This window comes from Pseudophryne corroboree, chromosome 7 (genome assembly GCF_028390025.1).
Source record: "Pseudophryne corroboree isolate aPseCor3 chromosome 7, aPseCor3.hap2, whole genome shotgun sequence".
Lineage (NCBI taxonomy): Eukaryota > Metazoa > Chordata > Amphibia > Anura > Myobatrachidae > Pseudophryne > Pseudophryne corroboree.
The window spans coordinates 153879377-153896907 of record NC_086450.1 but is presented as its reverse complement, the minus strand read 5'-3'; the positions used below and the strand labels follow the sequence as shown (position 1 = coordinate 153896907).

The window sequence follows — 17531 nt, the reverse complement described above, 5'->3', positions numbered from 1 at the left end:
CAGACACAGTCGTGTGGCAGACCCTGTCGCTGAAATTATTGGTTTGTTAAAGTGTGCATTTCCTGTTTATACAACATAAGGGTGGGTGGGAGGGCCCAAGGACAATTCCATCTTGCACATCTTTTCTTTAACACATCATTCCAGTGGTGCTGCTCTTTATGGGGTGCTGCCCCTCTGCCCTATCAGTCGAGGGGTGCTGCCCCACTGCCATTTCAGTCCAGGGGTGCTGTTGCCTGTCTTCTGTGCTGTGTAATTCCTCAGGGGTGATGCCTATGCTGTATATGTCCAGGGGTGCTGCTGTATAAGTCCAGGGGTGCTGCTGTACTTGATCCTAGGTTTAAATGAAAGCCTAGAGCAGATATGGATCAAGCTTCAACATCAAAAACAGATTTGTGAAAACATAGCTTCAAAAGTGGAAATGGGAATTGCTGTTTTGATTAAGTGTTTTTTAATAAAGTAGAGAGAACCCACATTTGTGGCCAAAATCAATGTGACTCAGAAGAGACTGAATCATAATTCAGAGCAACTGCTGGATAGGTAAAAGTGAGATTTTCTGCTGGACATTAGAGAGGTTCTTCTCAATTATTTCATGTTAGGGGCTCACTCAAATGAATAACTCCAATTAGTCAACCGTAATTTTGATTTATTATTGATGTTCCACATTTTGGGATTATTTATTTAGAAGATGCGCATTTGTTATACAGGTATCTTAATTTCCTAATGGCTGCGTAGGGTTATCGCAAGACCCTGCAGTGTTAGAAGAACAGAGTTTCAGTGATTTTGCATTGCATCAGCTTTCCATTGCACTGGAGCACTAGATGGACCAGGAGCTCCTGTGAGGAACAAACAGTTACTGAATAAGGCCCAGTATGGAGTCTCATGGTGGCTTATAGCCAGGAAGATGTCTGGCTTGCCAGGCTGAGGCATGCTGTGGGCACAGAGGTTAACATTGCTTCCTCCCGCAGTCCTGCTTATAGTATGAAATAATTTTCAACTGTAGAGTGGTAAGCTCCACTAGGGCAGGGGCTGAATAACAAATAATTCACTGCACAGTCCTTATTAGTACTGTACCGAACCCAACCAAACTCAACTTCCCCCATCTGAGGCTACTGTGGAGGCTCAGGCGGGTCTGCTAAAACATCTAAGGGGCTGCTTTATTTAACACAGGTTTGCTCACATGCGTGTAACTGGGAACTGTGAAAAACAAAAATAATTCCTTTCCGTCCCGCACCAATATAGGAGTGGAGGTGAAAGCCTGTGAGTTGTTTGTAATTGTGTGTGCCTCTTTAATTTTTTATCTCTTTCTTGAGACTGTCCTCTTCCTCTTGCCTCTTCCCATAATGTGAAAAGTCATCAAAGAAGAAGGTGGTATTTTTGTAGCTAGCTATGATTTGGAGAACTTGGCAAGCTTTTTCCAAGGGGACCACCTGTCGCTGAAATGATGGGTTTATTAAACTGTGCATCTCCTGTTTAAACAACATAAGGGTGCGTCCATCTTGCTCCTCTTTTTTTTTCTTTGCATTATGTGCTCTTTGGGGCCTAGTTTTTAAAACTGCCATCCCCTCTGCTACTGCAGTGCCACAGCTTTGATGTGCCAGGTGTTTGTGCTGCCCACTTGTGTCGCTTAGCTTAGTCATCCAGCGACCCCGGTGCAAACTTTTGGCCTAAAAACAATGTTTTGAGGTGTTCAGAAAAGACTGGAAATGAGTGGAAATGAATGTTATTGTGGTTAATAATACCATAGGATCAAAATTACACCAAATTCTGTGATTTTAGCTGTTTTTATGTGTTTTTTTTTCCTAAAATCATCCAGATCCAAAACCAAAACCTGAAATGGTGGTTTTGGCAAAACCAATCCAGATCCAAAACCAATGCACAAAACCCCAAAAGTGTCCGCCGCACATTTCTAATCATGACTAGGATGCATTTTTAGGTAAAAATACATCCTCCCCCCCACCCCACCCCACCCCAAAGAAGGCCCTGCAGTATTAGAGTAGCTCTGGATCTGGTGGTTCACCCATGCCAGGTGCCTCACATCATGGACCAGATGTAATGAAGTCCGAGTTGGCTGAAGGTATGGGTTCCCAGCCGAACTTGGACATTTTTTTAAAGTGGATATCGCGTACAAAGCAAAACCATGCCATAAAAATTATTGCAGCTTAAAAAAAAAATTGTACAAGTTCGACCAGGAACACGCACCTCTGGCCAACTTGGACTTAATTACATTTGGCCTCACATGGTGTATTGAGGCAAGTTGCATGAGGACTAGTGACGTGCACCGGAATTTTTTTCGGGTTTTGGATTTGGTTCCACGGCCGTGTTTTGGATTCGGACGCGTTTTGGCAAAACCTCCCTGACATTTTTTTGACGGATTCGGATGTGTTTTGGATTCGGGTGTTTTTTTACAAAAACCCCTCAAAAACAGCTTAAATCATAGAATTTGGGGGTCATTTTGATCCCATAGTATTATTAACCTCAATAACCATAATTTCCACTCATTTCCAGTCTATTCTGAACACCTCACACCTCACAATATTATTTTTAGTCATAAAATTTGCACCGAGGTCGCTGGATGGCTAAGCTAAGCGACCCAAGTGGCCGACACAAACACCTGGCCCATCTAGGAGTGGCACTGCAGTGTCAGACAGGATGGCAGATTTAAAAAATAGTCCCCAAACAGCACATGATGCAAAGAAAAAAAGATGGTGCAATGAGGTAGCTGTGTGACTAAGCTAAGCGACCCAAGTGGCCGACACAAACACCTGGCCCATCTAGGAGTGGCACTGCAGTGTCAGACAGGATGGCAGATTTAAAAAATAGTCCCCAAACAGCACATGATGCAAAGAAAAAGAGGTGCAATGAGATAGCTGTGTGACTAAGCTAAGCAACCAAAGTGGACGACACAAACACCTGGCCCATCTAGGAGTGGCACTGCAGTGTCAGACAGGATGGCAGATTTAAAAAATAGTCCCCAAACAGCACATGATGCAAAGAAGAAAAGAGGTGCAATGAGGTAGCTGTGTGTCTAAGCTAAGCGACCCAAGTGGCCGACACAAACACCTGGCCCATCTAGGAGTGGCACTGCAGTGTCAGACAGGATGGCAGATTTAAAAAATAGTCCCCAAACAGCACATGATGCAAAGAAAAAAAGAGGTGCAATGAGGTAGCTGTGTGACTAAGCTAAGCGACCCAAGTGGCCGACACAAACACCTGGCCCATCTAGGAGTGGCACTGCAGTGTCAGACAGGATGGCAGATTTAAAAAATAGTCCCCAAACAGCACATGATGCAAAGAAAAAAAGAGGTGCAATGAGATAGCTGTGTGACTAAGCTAAGCAACCCAAGTGGCCGACACAAACACCTGGACCATCTAGGAGTGGCACTGCAGTTTTCTAGCAAGAGAATGAGTGCTTCCATCCTCATGTGAATCTGAACCACTAGCCATGAACATAGGCCTGGGCCTCAGCCGTTCCTTGCCAGTCCGTGTCGTAAATGGCATATTGGCAAGTTTACGCTTCTCATCAGATGCTTTTAATTTTGATTTTTGGGTCATTTTACTGAACTTTTGTAGTATACTTGACGACACAGAGGTAGGTAGAGCAGTGGACTACTGTACCGTACTGCTATATATATATATACTGGTGGTCACAGCAACATTCTGCACTGTCCCCTCCTACTATATACTGTGCACAACTAAAATGCAGCACAGGTATGGATGCATAGTATACTAGACGACACAGAGGTAGGTAGAGCAGTGGACTACTGTACCGTACTGCTATATATATACTGGTGGTCACAGCAACATTCTGCACTGTTCCCTCCTACTATATACTGCGCACAACTAAAATGCAGCACAAGTATGGATGCATAGTATACTTGACGACACAGAGGTATGTAGAGCAGTGGACTACTGTACCGTACTGCTATATATATAATGGTGGTCACAACAACATTCTGCACTGTCCCCTCCTACTATATACTGCACTCAACTAAAATGCAGCACAGGTATGGATGCATAGTATACTTGACGACACAGAGGTAGGTAGAGCAGTGGACTACTGTACCGTACTGCTATATATATACTGGTGGTCACAACAACATTCTGCACTGTCCTCCTACTATATACTACAATGCAGCACAGATATGGAGCGTTTTTCAGGCAGAGAATGTAGATATTTTCAGCACACTGAGCACAGATATTTGCAAGCACACTGAGCACAGATATTTGCCGCACACTGAGCACAGATATTTGCAGCACACTGAACACAGAAACTGAGAGAACGCTGCACGTCCTCTCGCTATCATCTCCAATGCACGAGTGAAAATGGCAGCAACGCGCGGCTCCTTATATAGAATACGAATCTTGCGAGAATCCGACAGTGGGATGATGACGTTCGGGCGCGCTCCGGTTAACCGATCAAGGCGGGAAGATCCGAGTCTGCCTCGGAACCGTGTAAAATGGGTGAAGTTCGGGGGGTTCGGATCCTGATGAACCGAACCCGCTCATCACTAATGAGGACACATCTGTATATTAATTATCTTGCCTTGAGGTGGTTCCATAGTACTGAGGGTGAATTCCCACCTTCAGAGATGATTAACTATGGAAGCTACGTTCCAATTAGTTATTGAGAAAATGTTATTACATTCTTTGATATATTCAAACTTGGGAGACATCAGATTAATACATTACTTGTTTCTTGTGTTTTTCTTTAATTCCTCTAGTGTTCCTGTTACTCTTTGGTCTTTCAGCTTAGTATTATTTATTTATGCCAAGTTTTTATTGTTTTAAGTAATTTAATAAAATACTATTGTATTGTATTAACTTATCTGCTGTAGCTGTGAGCTGTGAGACATCCAGTGGGTTTTCCTGTAACTGACATGACTAGTTATAGTACAATCCAATATTACTACACAACCACAAAGTACTATTCCATGTTCCCCAGGTAAACATACATTCCAGAACATGTCTATTTAAGTGTGTGATCCATCCTGCACTTCTAGTGTGTGGTAATTAAAGTCATATTTCACATTTTAGTCAGTTTTCTTTTATTAATAGAAATATTTTAGGGTGTCAGACTGTTTTAGTAATCCCTCGAAGATGTTACTTTGCCAGAGACACAGACAGAAGTTTGTGATTTGTACACAATTGTTTTTAATAATTATATTTATTGATATTATTATTGTTCAATATACCTAGAAGTGAGGAAATCATAAAAGAAAGGGGTTTACTTACACTCGCCTAGTCTCCCATAATGTCCAGGAGATACCTGAATTATGGAGATTCCCACAGCCCCCCTGGTGAGCAGGTCACCGTGCTGAACCAGGCCTGCATTGTTTTCAAATGAGTGGGCATTGGTGGGGAGTTTTGTGATTGGTAGCATACTATGTAACATCATCTTGACCCTGCCCCTTTTGGTGATTCCATGATTTACAGCATCAGGTCTAAATTGATACATTTTCACCCCAACCCCATGGTGACCACTTGCATCTCCTCTCTGTATGAATTTGATTGAAAAATAGACAAGTGCACAAGTTGAGAAAACACTAATGTAATTAACAATAATAGCAAGAGGGTATTCTATGCTATACCATACACAGGGATAGATGGGACAAGTGAAAAAACAGCCTGACCAAAGCCTTCCATGGGATCCGGAGCAGCGGATTATGATGGAATACGGATAGTTCACTTTGGGGGTTATTCAGGTCGCATTGCAATTTCCCCGTTCTCTGTGCTAATGTGCACAAGCAGGTCCCGTTCTGCATGTGCATGGCCTGGCTAGTGCGATTGCGTCACATTGGCTGTGAATGCCTCTGCCTGATTGATAGGTAGAGGTGTTCGCGGGGCGAGTGGGGGCGGTGATGGACCATTGCGGGGGTGGCGCAGGGAAAACATGGACTGGTCGACTGTGTTTTTGTGGCGGCTGTGAGACGTCACACACATCCGCTCCAATGGAAAAAATGGCAGTGGGCTGCCTGCCTTCGCAGCCCGGCCTTGGAGGCAGTGAGTGTCCACAGTTACTTCGACCTCAATTAAATTGCGGTCGCAGCTGCTGGGCAGGACATTAAGCATGCTGGGCAGCCTTGCCTTGTGATGGGCGGCCCCCAACATGCAAAAGAAAGGATTGTAGATTCTACTTTTTAGCAGAATCTGCAATCCAACCCGAATAACCTCCTCTGTCCTGCTCAGTCACTCCACCAGTCTATGCACACATTGGAACGGTCAAGAACCTGCCACACTAGTGCCTTCGGGGTTGCCTTGATTCGGCTGTGCCTGTTGTCCACATATATAGCAATTATATAAATGGAATGAAGGTTTTCCTGAAACATTCTGTAGGTAGTTTTAACAACCTTATTAATTAGAATTCCCATCTCCTCTCATTATTTCCCAGAAACAGGCAATCTTGTCCTGTTATTTCCACTCCAATTTGTCCTTTAGAAGTTGCCAGGGAGTCACCATGAGCTAGAGACCCTCTGGTGAACAAGGATGCACCATTTTAACAAAAGTGATCAAAACACCACTGAGATTATGTTTTATAGGTAAATGTTTTAAGACCCATTTCATTTGTATATTGTCATATTTATAAATATGAATAGATACACTGTACACTAATTTCACATATAGGAAAAAAAACTGTAATTCACACATTGATAATTATTAAATATTTAAATGAAAGAAATGTCACATGAATGACATCATTACCAGATATTATAAACATTGAGGTATTTATAAACATAGCACGCAAGGCTATCATACTGCTAATCTCTCAAATACTAATCACTTGTGTCAAGCGCACTATTCTCTGCATTATCCCTAATTTTACTCTACTGTATTTCATGTAGAATTAACAGTAAATGGTTCTATTCTTTCCTGGCAACCACCTGAGAAGAAAAGGAATTATTTCATATGATGATGTCAGGGGCATATTTTAGTAGTTTTCTAATGAGAGCAAAGCATTACAACTACAGTACACTGATTAATGGAATGACTGCTTCTCTTCCAAATCATTTTAAAATGTAACCAAAATCCCACAAAATATTTAGGGAGTATCCGATTAGTCACGATAATTTTCCTACAGAAAAAATGGGATTAATCATGATTTGTCCCCGATGGTTTGATTGGGCTGTCCAATTATAGCCCGTCTTTACCATGCAAAAAATGGCATAGTTTCACATGGAAACACATTGGATCCGTGATAAGCAGACCTATGTGTTTCTGTGGCTGTGATCGCGGAAAAAATTGTAACTTATTAGGGCTAATAGGATCGCCCCAGGAGAGTCAATTTGCTGCAGTAAATTACAGCCACTAATTGGGCCTTTAGGGTCAGATTTGTCAAGCCTTGGAGAGTGACAAATTGCTTGGTTATAAAGTACCAACCAATCAGCTTCTACCTGTCATTTTTCAAACACAGGCTGAAACATGGCAGTTAGGAGCTGATTGTTTGGTACTTTAACACATAGCAACAGAGCCGGCCCTAACTGATATGATGAACTAGGCAAGATTTTGGCTGGTGCACCATAGCACCACCGCTAGTTCTGCATCTGACCCTGAACCCCTTTCCCAGCACCATCACCGCTAACCCATAGCAGTCCTCATTTTGGTGCTCCTACCCCTTTTATTTTAAATAGGAACAATGCGCACATTCGGTGCGCAGCCCAAAAAGGAAGTGTTCTTGCTGGTAAGGGGCATGGCCACACAACAGTACCCCCAATTCAAATTACGCACACAGTAGTGCAACTTTATTCACGTTATATCATGCGATAGTGTCCCTTATTCATATTACATCACACAGTAGTACCACTTTACCTTATATACGTTACTCTTCACAGTTGTGCCCCTTATTCACATTACATCACATTGCATTGCCCCTTATTCACATTACACCACACCATATTACTCTTTATTCACATTAGACCACTCCTTAAGCCTTGCACATTATGCCAACCTTTATTAATGCCCTTATACACATAATGTCCCTTAAATATACGCAGCACATTGTTAATGCCCGTATACACATAATGACACACATAATGCCCCTTACATATATGCCGCACATTATTAATGCCCTTATACAAATATTGACACACATAATACCACTTACACGTATGCTGAACACTATTGCACATTCAGCCCACCCCGCACAAAGCACTCACACAGCCGCTAACACTATGATCTCTGCCTCTGCTTAGATACAGATGTGTCCTCATACATCTTGCCTTAATATGCCATGAAGCAGGAGATGCCTGGCATGAGTCAGCTGGCAGCTCCCAGCCAGCTTTGCTAATGTTGTGCCTTTTTTTGCTAAAAATGCGTATTTGCATTGCTATGTGACTAGGATGCACAAGCAGCTTCTGTTGATTAAAATTATATGTGGCATGCCTATATTCTGTGTGTGACTGTGGCTGGATCTGCATACGAAGTGCTACGTTACAGTGATTTCCAGGAATACACTATAGCGTAGCATTTCGGCTTCAGATACAGCTGCAGTCACACACAGAATACAGGCATGCTGCATATCATTTTAATCAGCAGAAGCTGCTTGTGCCCCTAGGAATAACAAATGCTCTAGGCATTTGCCTAGTTTGCCTATGCCTAGGACCGACTCTGCCTAGGTAAATATATCACTCTCCAAGGCTTGATAGATCTAGGCCATAATATGCTATTAATTAGGTTGAAGTGAACGTCTTAGCTTTCTAACCTACATGCTTCTGAACACAGTCATCTGCTTATGAAAGCCAGTCCCACATGGTTAGTCTTTAGCCTTAATCATTGTATAGACAGTGGGGTTTGCAATATTGTATTTTACATACTTTACATCCATTGTTTGCTCACAATTACACTTTAAACAAAACAGATTACAGAGCTGATTCAAAGTTGCGTGTAAGTCCCTTTTTTAAATGGATTTTAAGATTTTTCGCATTGTGCACATGTCCAAGTTGAACGTACACAACTATGAGGAACTGTGGACCATTCACGGTCTCCACTTGCATCTGAATAGGTGCATTTGGGTGGTAACTGGGCATTTACATGTAGGATAAGTGTTTTGAGGGCATGTCATGGACGTGCAAATAGAATTGTAGGCATTGCAGAAGTGTGTATATGCAGAGGTCCACCTCATTTCAGGCAGATCTCTTTCACCAAGGCTATGGTTTCTTCAAATGTGCACTGGTAGGGGTGGCTGCTTTCCCAGAGTTGTGGATAACTGTAAATATGGGCAAAGATCTATATTTATTTCTGAGCACGAAATGCAGCTGCTTTTACTGCCAACTCTAAATCAGCCCATGTTAGAGCAAACTTGTTCCACTATTTTATGCTGTTCACTGCTCTCAGTATTCAAGAAACAAATATCATTATTATAGCTCTCAGAAAGGTGATGTTAATGCTGCTAAAACTAATATCATAGAGTTTTAAAAGACATGCCTGTACTGCATTTACTTAAACCACTAAACCCAAAAGTACAGTAGAGAGCTGCAGGGATGGGAGGCCCCGCCTACTCCCTCTTTTCCCCCACAGCTCTCATTGGCTGCTTGTCTTCCACATAGCCGCTTTTCCAAACTGTTACCTGGGAAGCATGTTTCCAGGGGAGCACACTTTGTACCCATAGATTATACTTACCTCTCCACCCAGAGGGGAAGTCACTGGAAAAATGGCTCTGGCCCCAGATCCATTCCCATCCTGACTGCCTCTGTCAGAGTGGAGTTGTACAGTAGCTGTAGCAGTATAACTACAGTAGGTGCAGGTGGGATAGCAACTGTATCCTCTGTAGCCAAGTCTTTTACTGAACACTAAGAAGAGTGGCAGTGCAGTTTATAAATGGGAATGATTAGCTATATACACATATATATATATATATATATATATATATATACACATATACACACACACCTCTCTCTCTCTCTCTCTCTCCCCCTCTCTCTCTCTCTCTCTCTCTCCCTCTCTCTCTCTCTCTCTATAAAGAAAGAAGGATGGCAGTGGCACTCTGGTATGTGGTAAAGAGCAGCTTTAGTAATAGTGATGCAAACAAACGGTCACATATGGCCAACGTTTTGGGGCCTGTAGCCCCTTTGTCTAGGCATGAACAGAGAACAGAAGAGCCCGCTAACCTTAAAAGACTTGTGAAGACCCGCAGTGAGGAGGTGCTGAGCCAGATGCCGTCCACTCCGCTGTCCGCCGCGGTACTTCCATCCCCCGGAAATGACAATGCGCATGGTCTGCGTCACGGTTGCCGTAGCAACCTGTGATGCTTCCCTCTGCTTCTGCGCCTGCCCTGCAACATGAAAAAGAAGTAGTGCTCTAGACTGTACTAAATAATGCCAGTGTAGCTGCCAAAAAAAGTGTAATGAAACAAATCGTGTGTGTGAACATGATAGTTAAATATAAAAGAGGACATAAGCACTAATGGGTGGGACGGCATAATTGAAGGCGCTGGGTGATGATTCGATCAATTGGAACTGCTTGTAGACGTATGTTCTATATATCAGTGTCTGTTAACAAAAGCCACTGGTAAGCCAGGCTAGGTCATAATGATGTATGATATGCTTTCCAGGTTGTCGCAGTAACTGTATCTACTTGACCAGGAATGTATTGTAACCCAGGTAATATGTGACACCGATAAATGAATACTGAAACTGAACTGAAATGTTGATGCTAAAAACTAGGTGTATAGAGGAAGCAAGAAAAGCTATTGATCCTGTGTTTGTACAGTGAAGATAAGTAGTGTCTATTGTAGTTCCTAACACTGAACCCTGTGCTAAGGTGTCTTTAGGACTAGAGTTTGTGTTAGGAACTACAACAGACACTACTTATCTTCACTGTACAAACACAGGATCAATTTGTAGCTTGTTAGTGGTATTTCTGTTGTGTAGCCAAACTTTTATTAAAGTGTATAGAGATGACAGTAAAGATGTAGGTGGCGTGGGCTACAGCAACACCATTAATTGGGAGACAAAATTAGTGCAGAGAGAGCAAGAAATACTGTATCTCCCCACCTACATTTCACTTTGTCATCAGACAAACTGTTTGTATATATAGATTTTTTTTTAAGCTTTAATAAGTATTATTAATGCTCTGTATTGTTGATACTGAAAATATAGATGTCGTTTTCTAACAAATCCATATTTTCTTTGTTTTCTTTGACAGCCTCTCCAACCTGTTCTGCCAGTGAGTATGTCTGCGACAGTGGGGGGTGCATCTCGGCGTATCTCAGGTGTAACGGTGAATACGACTGTGCCGATGGCTCAGATGAGGTGAGTATGGAATAAATACTCTGATGCTATGTAGATTAATACTGCGACAATAACTCTGCTAATGCTTTGGTTATATACTGTATGCAGCAACTTATTAGAGTTGAGCTGTGGGAAATCCATCATCTATTGTATATAGAAAACTCACTGTGGTTCTATGTGCTTGAATACTGAGAGTGGGTTGTATATTGATCTCCTCTTCATACAATAGATGCGATTGACCAATACATCAATATGTGTAATGGCAGTGGTGGGGTCCCAGCGGGGCTATCTAAACAGATAGAGTTATTCAATGGGACAACCTATGTTTTCTATTTACAAGGTTATACCACATAACACAAACAAATGTTTATTGTCCTTAATGTTTGTGATTTGAATAAGTTAAAATAACAGATTGAATCATTTTGCTCTGCCTTTTTATTTCCATCATACAGGTTGATTGTGTGACGGACTGTAAAGAAAACCAGTTTCGCTGCAGAAACAAGGCCTATTGTATACCAATCAGGTGGCTTTGTGATGGAATCCACGACTGTGTGGACGGGAGTGATGAAGATAACTGTGAGAGAGGTTAGAAGTCTAATCCTTTTCTTTATCTGCCTTTCTTGTGCATCTCATTTGCTCCGTATGCTCTAATAAACTAAGGATACTCATGTGGACTATAAGGCTGATAGATGAAATGCTTTGGGAACATACCATGGGCCATTGCCACCAATCTTCATCTTCTTAAAACGATGAGACTTTTTTTGTGTCAAACACTATTTTCCTTGGTATTATTTAGTTTCTTACAACTTTTTGATAAGCGCTACCCGGCAAGGTTCATATAGACAATGCACTGCTTCATGTACAGTATTTTACAATAAATGCACAGAAATGCTACTGAGCTGTATACCAAACACAAACAGTACAATTTCCAGTATTGTTATAGGTTTTAAGGTTTCTCAGCAATTATCTTAGTAGGAGTAATTGTAAATGCATTATTGTGAAGAAGTACAGAAGGCTGGATTTCTGTGTGTTTCCCTGGCTTCCATGTGCAGGCGCTGGCCCAGATTATGCTCAGGAGGACAAAGCAGCAGCTCATTCTTAGTATGTGCAGTAAAACCACAAAGTGGTAGCACATAAACTCAGTTGCTGTATTAGCATCTCTAGGATCTCCCCCAATTTTTAATATACATTTTTCTGCCCCTGTGTGTGTGTGTGAGAACTGGGAACCCATTACTAGAGAAGTGTTAAATTGCAGAAATACAGACTATTGTTTTTGCTTTGCTATTCCATGGAATGCCAATTGGCACTCTATTTCCAAATGCCCAGGTCATGTCATTTATAGTCTATCAATAGAGCTGATATGTTGATGGTAAATTCTTTGTGGTTTGGCTGGGGTATATTCATTTGCAGAAAGTGCAACATTTCACACCAAACATTTCAGGTGAAGTTTTCACAGAACAGCTTTGAAAATTTTATTTATCTCAACATCCATGCTGAAAGATACAGTAGGTAGATATCATTTGTCTCATCTATAGATACAGATATGTACTCATATGCCTAGCCTTAATACGTGGTAACAGTTTAGCATAGTGACTCTTTATTATTGACACGGCAGATGCAGCAATACACCACTCAATCTGTATCAGAGACACAGGGCTGCGACGGTAACCGCACAGGAATTAGTTTTAAGTATGTACAAAGTTGCAGATGAAGCACAACAGAACTTGCTGTGAAAAACAGCTGCATCGTTGCACTTCACATACAGATTCCAGTGCCGTAACTAGACATTTTAGAGCTGTGTGCAAGAAACAGCATCGGCGCCCCCCTTCCCCATATTTAAAATAGAGCCAGTCAATGTGCGCCGTAGGCGGAAGCCAAAAATATGGTTTCATGGGGACGGGGCATGGCCACAAAATAATGCCAATTCATATTAAGCTGCACAGTTGTCTCCATTATTCAAATTTCAGCACACAGTAGCGCCACTTACATCCATTACACCAGGTAGAGCCCTTTTACACATTATGCCAGGTAGAGTCCCTGTCACCCATTTTATACATTACTCCAGGTAGAGCCATATCACACATTACGCCAGGTAGAGCTCCCTTTTACACATTACAGCAGGCAGAGCTCCCATTTGCACGTTACAGCAGGCAGAGATCCCTTTTTACACAGTACAGCAGGTAAAGTCCCCTTTTACACATTACGGCAAGTAGAGTACCCTTTTACACATTATGGCAGGTACAGCCCACATTACGGCAAGCGGAGCTCCCTTTAACACATTATGGCAGGCAGAGCTCCCTTTTACAAATTACGGCAGGCAGAGCTCCCTTTTACACATTACGACAGGTAGAGTCCCCTTTTACACATTACAGCATGTAGAGCACCCTTTTACTCAACAACAAATGAAAGGAGATCACTTCTTTCTTTGTTCATATTACCCTTTTACTCACTACAGCAGGTAGAGTCCCTTTTACACATTAATGCAGGTAGAGTCTACAAGCACTGCCCTAAATCATCACCGCCTGCAGTCCCACCTGGCTAGCTGCAGAAACATGGTTCTGTTAGCGGGCCACAGCCATTGTAAAGAAATAATCTGTCCACAGGGGATTTCTGCCTCTCGAAGTAGCGCACGTTAGTCACATTACACCGCACAGTAGCGCACTTTAGTCACATTACACAGCACAGTAGAGAACGTAAGGCACATTACACTGCACAGTAGCGCACATTAGTCACATTACACAGTACACTATTGCACGCTAGTCACATTACACAGCACAGTAGCATGTTAGTCACATTACACCACATAGTAGCGCACGTTAGTCACATTACACAGCACAGTAGCACACGTTAGTCACATTACACATCACAGTTGCCCACGTTACTCACATTACACAGCACAGTAGCGCACGTAAGTCACATTACACAGCACAGTAGCACACGTTAGTCACATTACACAGCACAGTTGTGCACGTTACTCACATTACACCGCACAGTAGCGCACATAAATCACATTACACAGCAAAGTAGCACACCTTAGTCACATTACACCACACAGTAATGTACATTAGTAGCATTACATTGCACAGTAGCACACGTTAGTCACATTACACCGCACAGTAGCGCATGTTAGTCACATCACACAGCATATTAGCGCACATTAGTTACATCACACAGCACAGTAGCGCACGTTAGTCACATTACACCGCACAGTAGAACATGTTAGTCACATTACACTGCACAGTAGTGCATGGTAGTCACACTGTACCTCATTGTAGCACACGTTAGTCACATTACACAGCACAGTAGCACACCTTAGTCACATTACACAGCACAGTAGCGCACGTTAGTCACATTACACAGCACAGTAGCGCACGTTAGTCACATTACACAGCACAGTAGTGCACGTTAGTCACATTACACAGCACAGTAGCACACGTTAGTCACATTACACAGCACAGTAGCACACGTTAGTCACATTACACAGCACAGTAGTGCACGTTAGTCACATTACACAGCACAGTAGCGCACGTTCATCACATTACACTGCACCGTAGTGCACGTTAGTCACATTACACAGCACAGTAGTGCACTTTAGTCACATTACACTGCAATGTGTTACCTCATACACATTTCACCAGGAAGAGAGAGAGTGTGTATATGCAAAGCAACTATTGCACTACTTACTGATAATTTCAATTATTATCTTTAAACATAAAGCTATTCACTATTACCGTGGAGCCGCTATGGCCGCTAGACCACGTGCATGAGCTACGCACTTTTGTACGCTATTTGCGTACAGTGTCCCGCACGTGGTACGCACTTGGCGTACACACGCTGCGCTGAGTGTACGGATTACACACAGCGGGCGCACACACAGTAGATAACCTTTAAACCTTGTTAATAAAACACAGTAAGAATATACTTATACTCTAAACCTTAGTAGTCAAATACTGTAATGATGTAACGCTTAAAAACCTTAACAATGTGTATGCTGTTTGAGCGATTGAGATGCTACGAGAGCCCTTTGCAGGAAAGTGAAAACACAACACCGGGTTTGGTTATAACCGCAGCAGCTCTAACACTGCCGTGGATTATTCAGAGTAAAAGGGGAAAAACAGTACAAATCATACACTACAAACTAACATAGAAATCTAACATAATAACAGAGATTAACATGAACAATGGCGAACAATGGCTACAGAGAATATACATACGTGGGGAATCTTTCGCATGCGCGACCTGGAATCCAGTCCTCAGCTATCAGGTATAAAGCCTTCAGAGACATCAGGCTGGCCAGGCAACAGTGGTCTTTATATACACAACATACATTTACAATACAATGGTACCTGTATCTCATTGTTCATTGGACACAGGGATGTGTCTCTACATTACAAGAAAGGTCATAGGTGGATTTGAACAGGTGGGCAGTGTCTTTCCCCAACTGCTCTGGTGGGAGGTATCCTCAGGATTCCCGCCACATGTGTAATTTACAGCAAATACAGTTAATGTTCATAATCTACTTCTGTACATAACTATACGCAGGAGTGAGTGATCCTTTCCTAACTAACACCGGAATGTTACCCTTAAAATACCCTACAGCTGGATACTAGACACCACCTTTCAACCTTTATCTGACCCTTCCTATCATGCAAAGAGGAATCTCTCTGTCCAGGAACAGTTTAAACTAATCATACTCGCTGACATGGTCTAGGGGAATATTAACTACAAAATGCACTATTTAGGTTAAATATGCTACAATCGAGTCACACGCTACACGCTCACAAACCCTACCATAAATGCGCACAACACGCGCCAAGGCGCATGGCCGTGGAAGCTCCGTTACGCAAAGTGCGGATATGCGCACGCACGGCAGAGCGAGTGCACGCGCAGCGGGCATGTGCAAGGGGTTAGTACAAAAGGATATGCATCATGATATTTTTCGACTTTGACAGTCCACCCTTTGGCAGTCAACAATAACTGCCACTATCTAAACAATTAAGCAGAAAAATATACAATACAATGAAATACCTATAAATGATTGGGTGGAGGGAGGAGAGGAGAAGGTGGGAAATGTATGACCTAGTGGGATAGTAATAGCATGTATGTATGAAATTCATGTCTGAGGGGTCATGTATCATCGTGCCGTACATGTTCTAGATAAGCTTCGAGGTATTGCGAAGTATACATTAAATCCTTCTTATCCCGTATTAAGAGTCTGTAAGTGGGCTAACAAACTCTACCGAGCTCTTTTCGGCTTTTAGTTCCAACAAATGGGGTGCACATTAGTTGATGATACATGGAGGGGTAAAATATGTGAGTGCTAATATATATACCTATATCACCTGTCGACTGTGTGTGTCACTACCTGAAGATCGTAGAGATGAAGATAAGAAACATGTGTTATAAATACATTCATATGGTAATGTGTGTAATTGTCCTTGGATGTCTGTTGAAGTCTTGTCCGGATAGGTGTATCTTTGCTGTGGGTGGTAAGCAAAGTTTTTTAAGTGTCCATAGAAAGTTAAAGTCTCTAAAGTGTCTCGCAAAGTCTGTGAAAAAGTTCATCAAAGATCTGTAGAAATGTGCATCAAAATCTTCTTCCGAGTGGATGTCTTTTTACCTTGGAGAAAAACAAAGGAGAAACGGGTGAAAGAAACGGACCGTGGAATCACGTCTTATCACAACATTGTCTCGATTGATGGGTCATAAATTAAACCAGTTGTTGTAACAATGCCCTCGCTCCTTAAACTCATCAATTTGGTACTGCGCTTGCAATGCATTAAAATCCGAACACATCTAAATATCAATCCAATCATTATGACAACTCCTAGGATACAAAGGAGAAATTTCCCTAGATTCACGATAACATTTTGAGCCCATTCTCCTAAACCTGAGAACCAATTGCGTGGGTTCAACCATGAAACCCAGACGGTCAGTTCATTACTCACAGCAGTAAGGGTAAGGTTGTGTTTCCTTCGGAACTCCCACTTCAATTGCAAGATATCATCCATCTTTTCATCTATGACCTCGGTTGGGTCATCGGTGCTGTTTGTGATATATGTACAGCACTTCACGCCATACTGAGTTGCTAGGGTGACATAATACCCGCCTGTCACCGCTGTGAGGTAATTGAGAACCATCCTGTGCTGGATCAGTTCCATTTTGTAAGCTTGCAATTCCTTCCCGGTATACCTGAAGGTGTCATCATACATCTCGGTGATATTGTCTATCAGGTTTGCTAGCGCAGTAATATACCTAAAATTTATAATTCCTCTGGCGGTACGGGTGATATCTAACGCGAGTAGGAAT

The 17531-nt window shown here is 42.3% G+C and overlaps 1 protein-coding gene across 1 annotated transcript in view; it reads left to right on the top strand.

The window, feature by feature from the left end:
• LRP1B (LDL receptor related protein 1B) overlaps positions 1–17531 on the top strand; it is a 1835733-nt gene that overhangs the window by 1658693 nt on the left and 159509 nt on the right. The window contains exons 70-71 of the mRNA XM_063932605.1: positions 11137–11243; positions 11675–11807. Coding sequence (XP_063788675.1) covers positions 11137–11243; positions 11675–11807 — 240 coding nt within the window. The remainder of the gene's footprint in view (positions 1–11136; positions 11244–11674; positions 11808–17531) is intronic.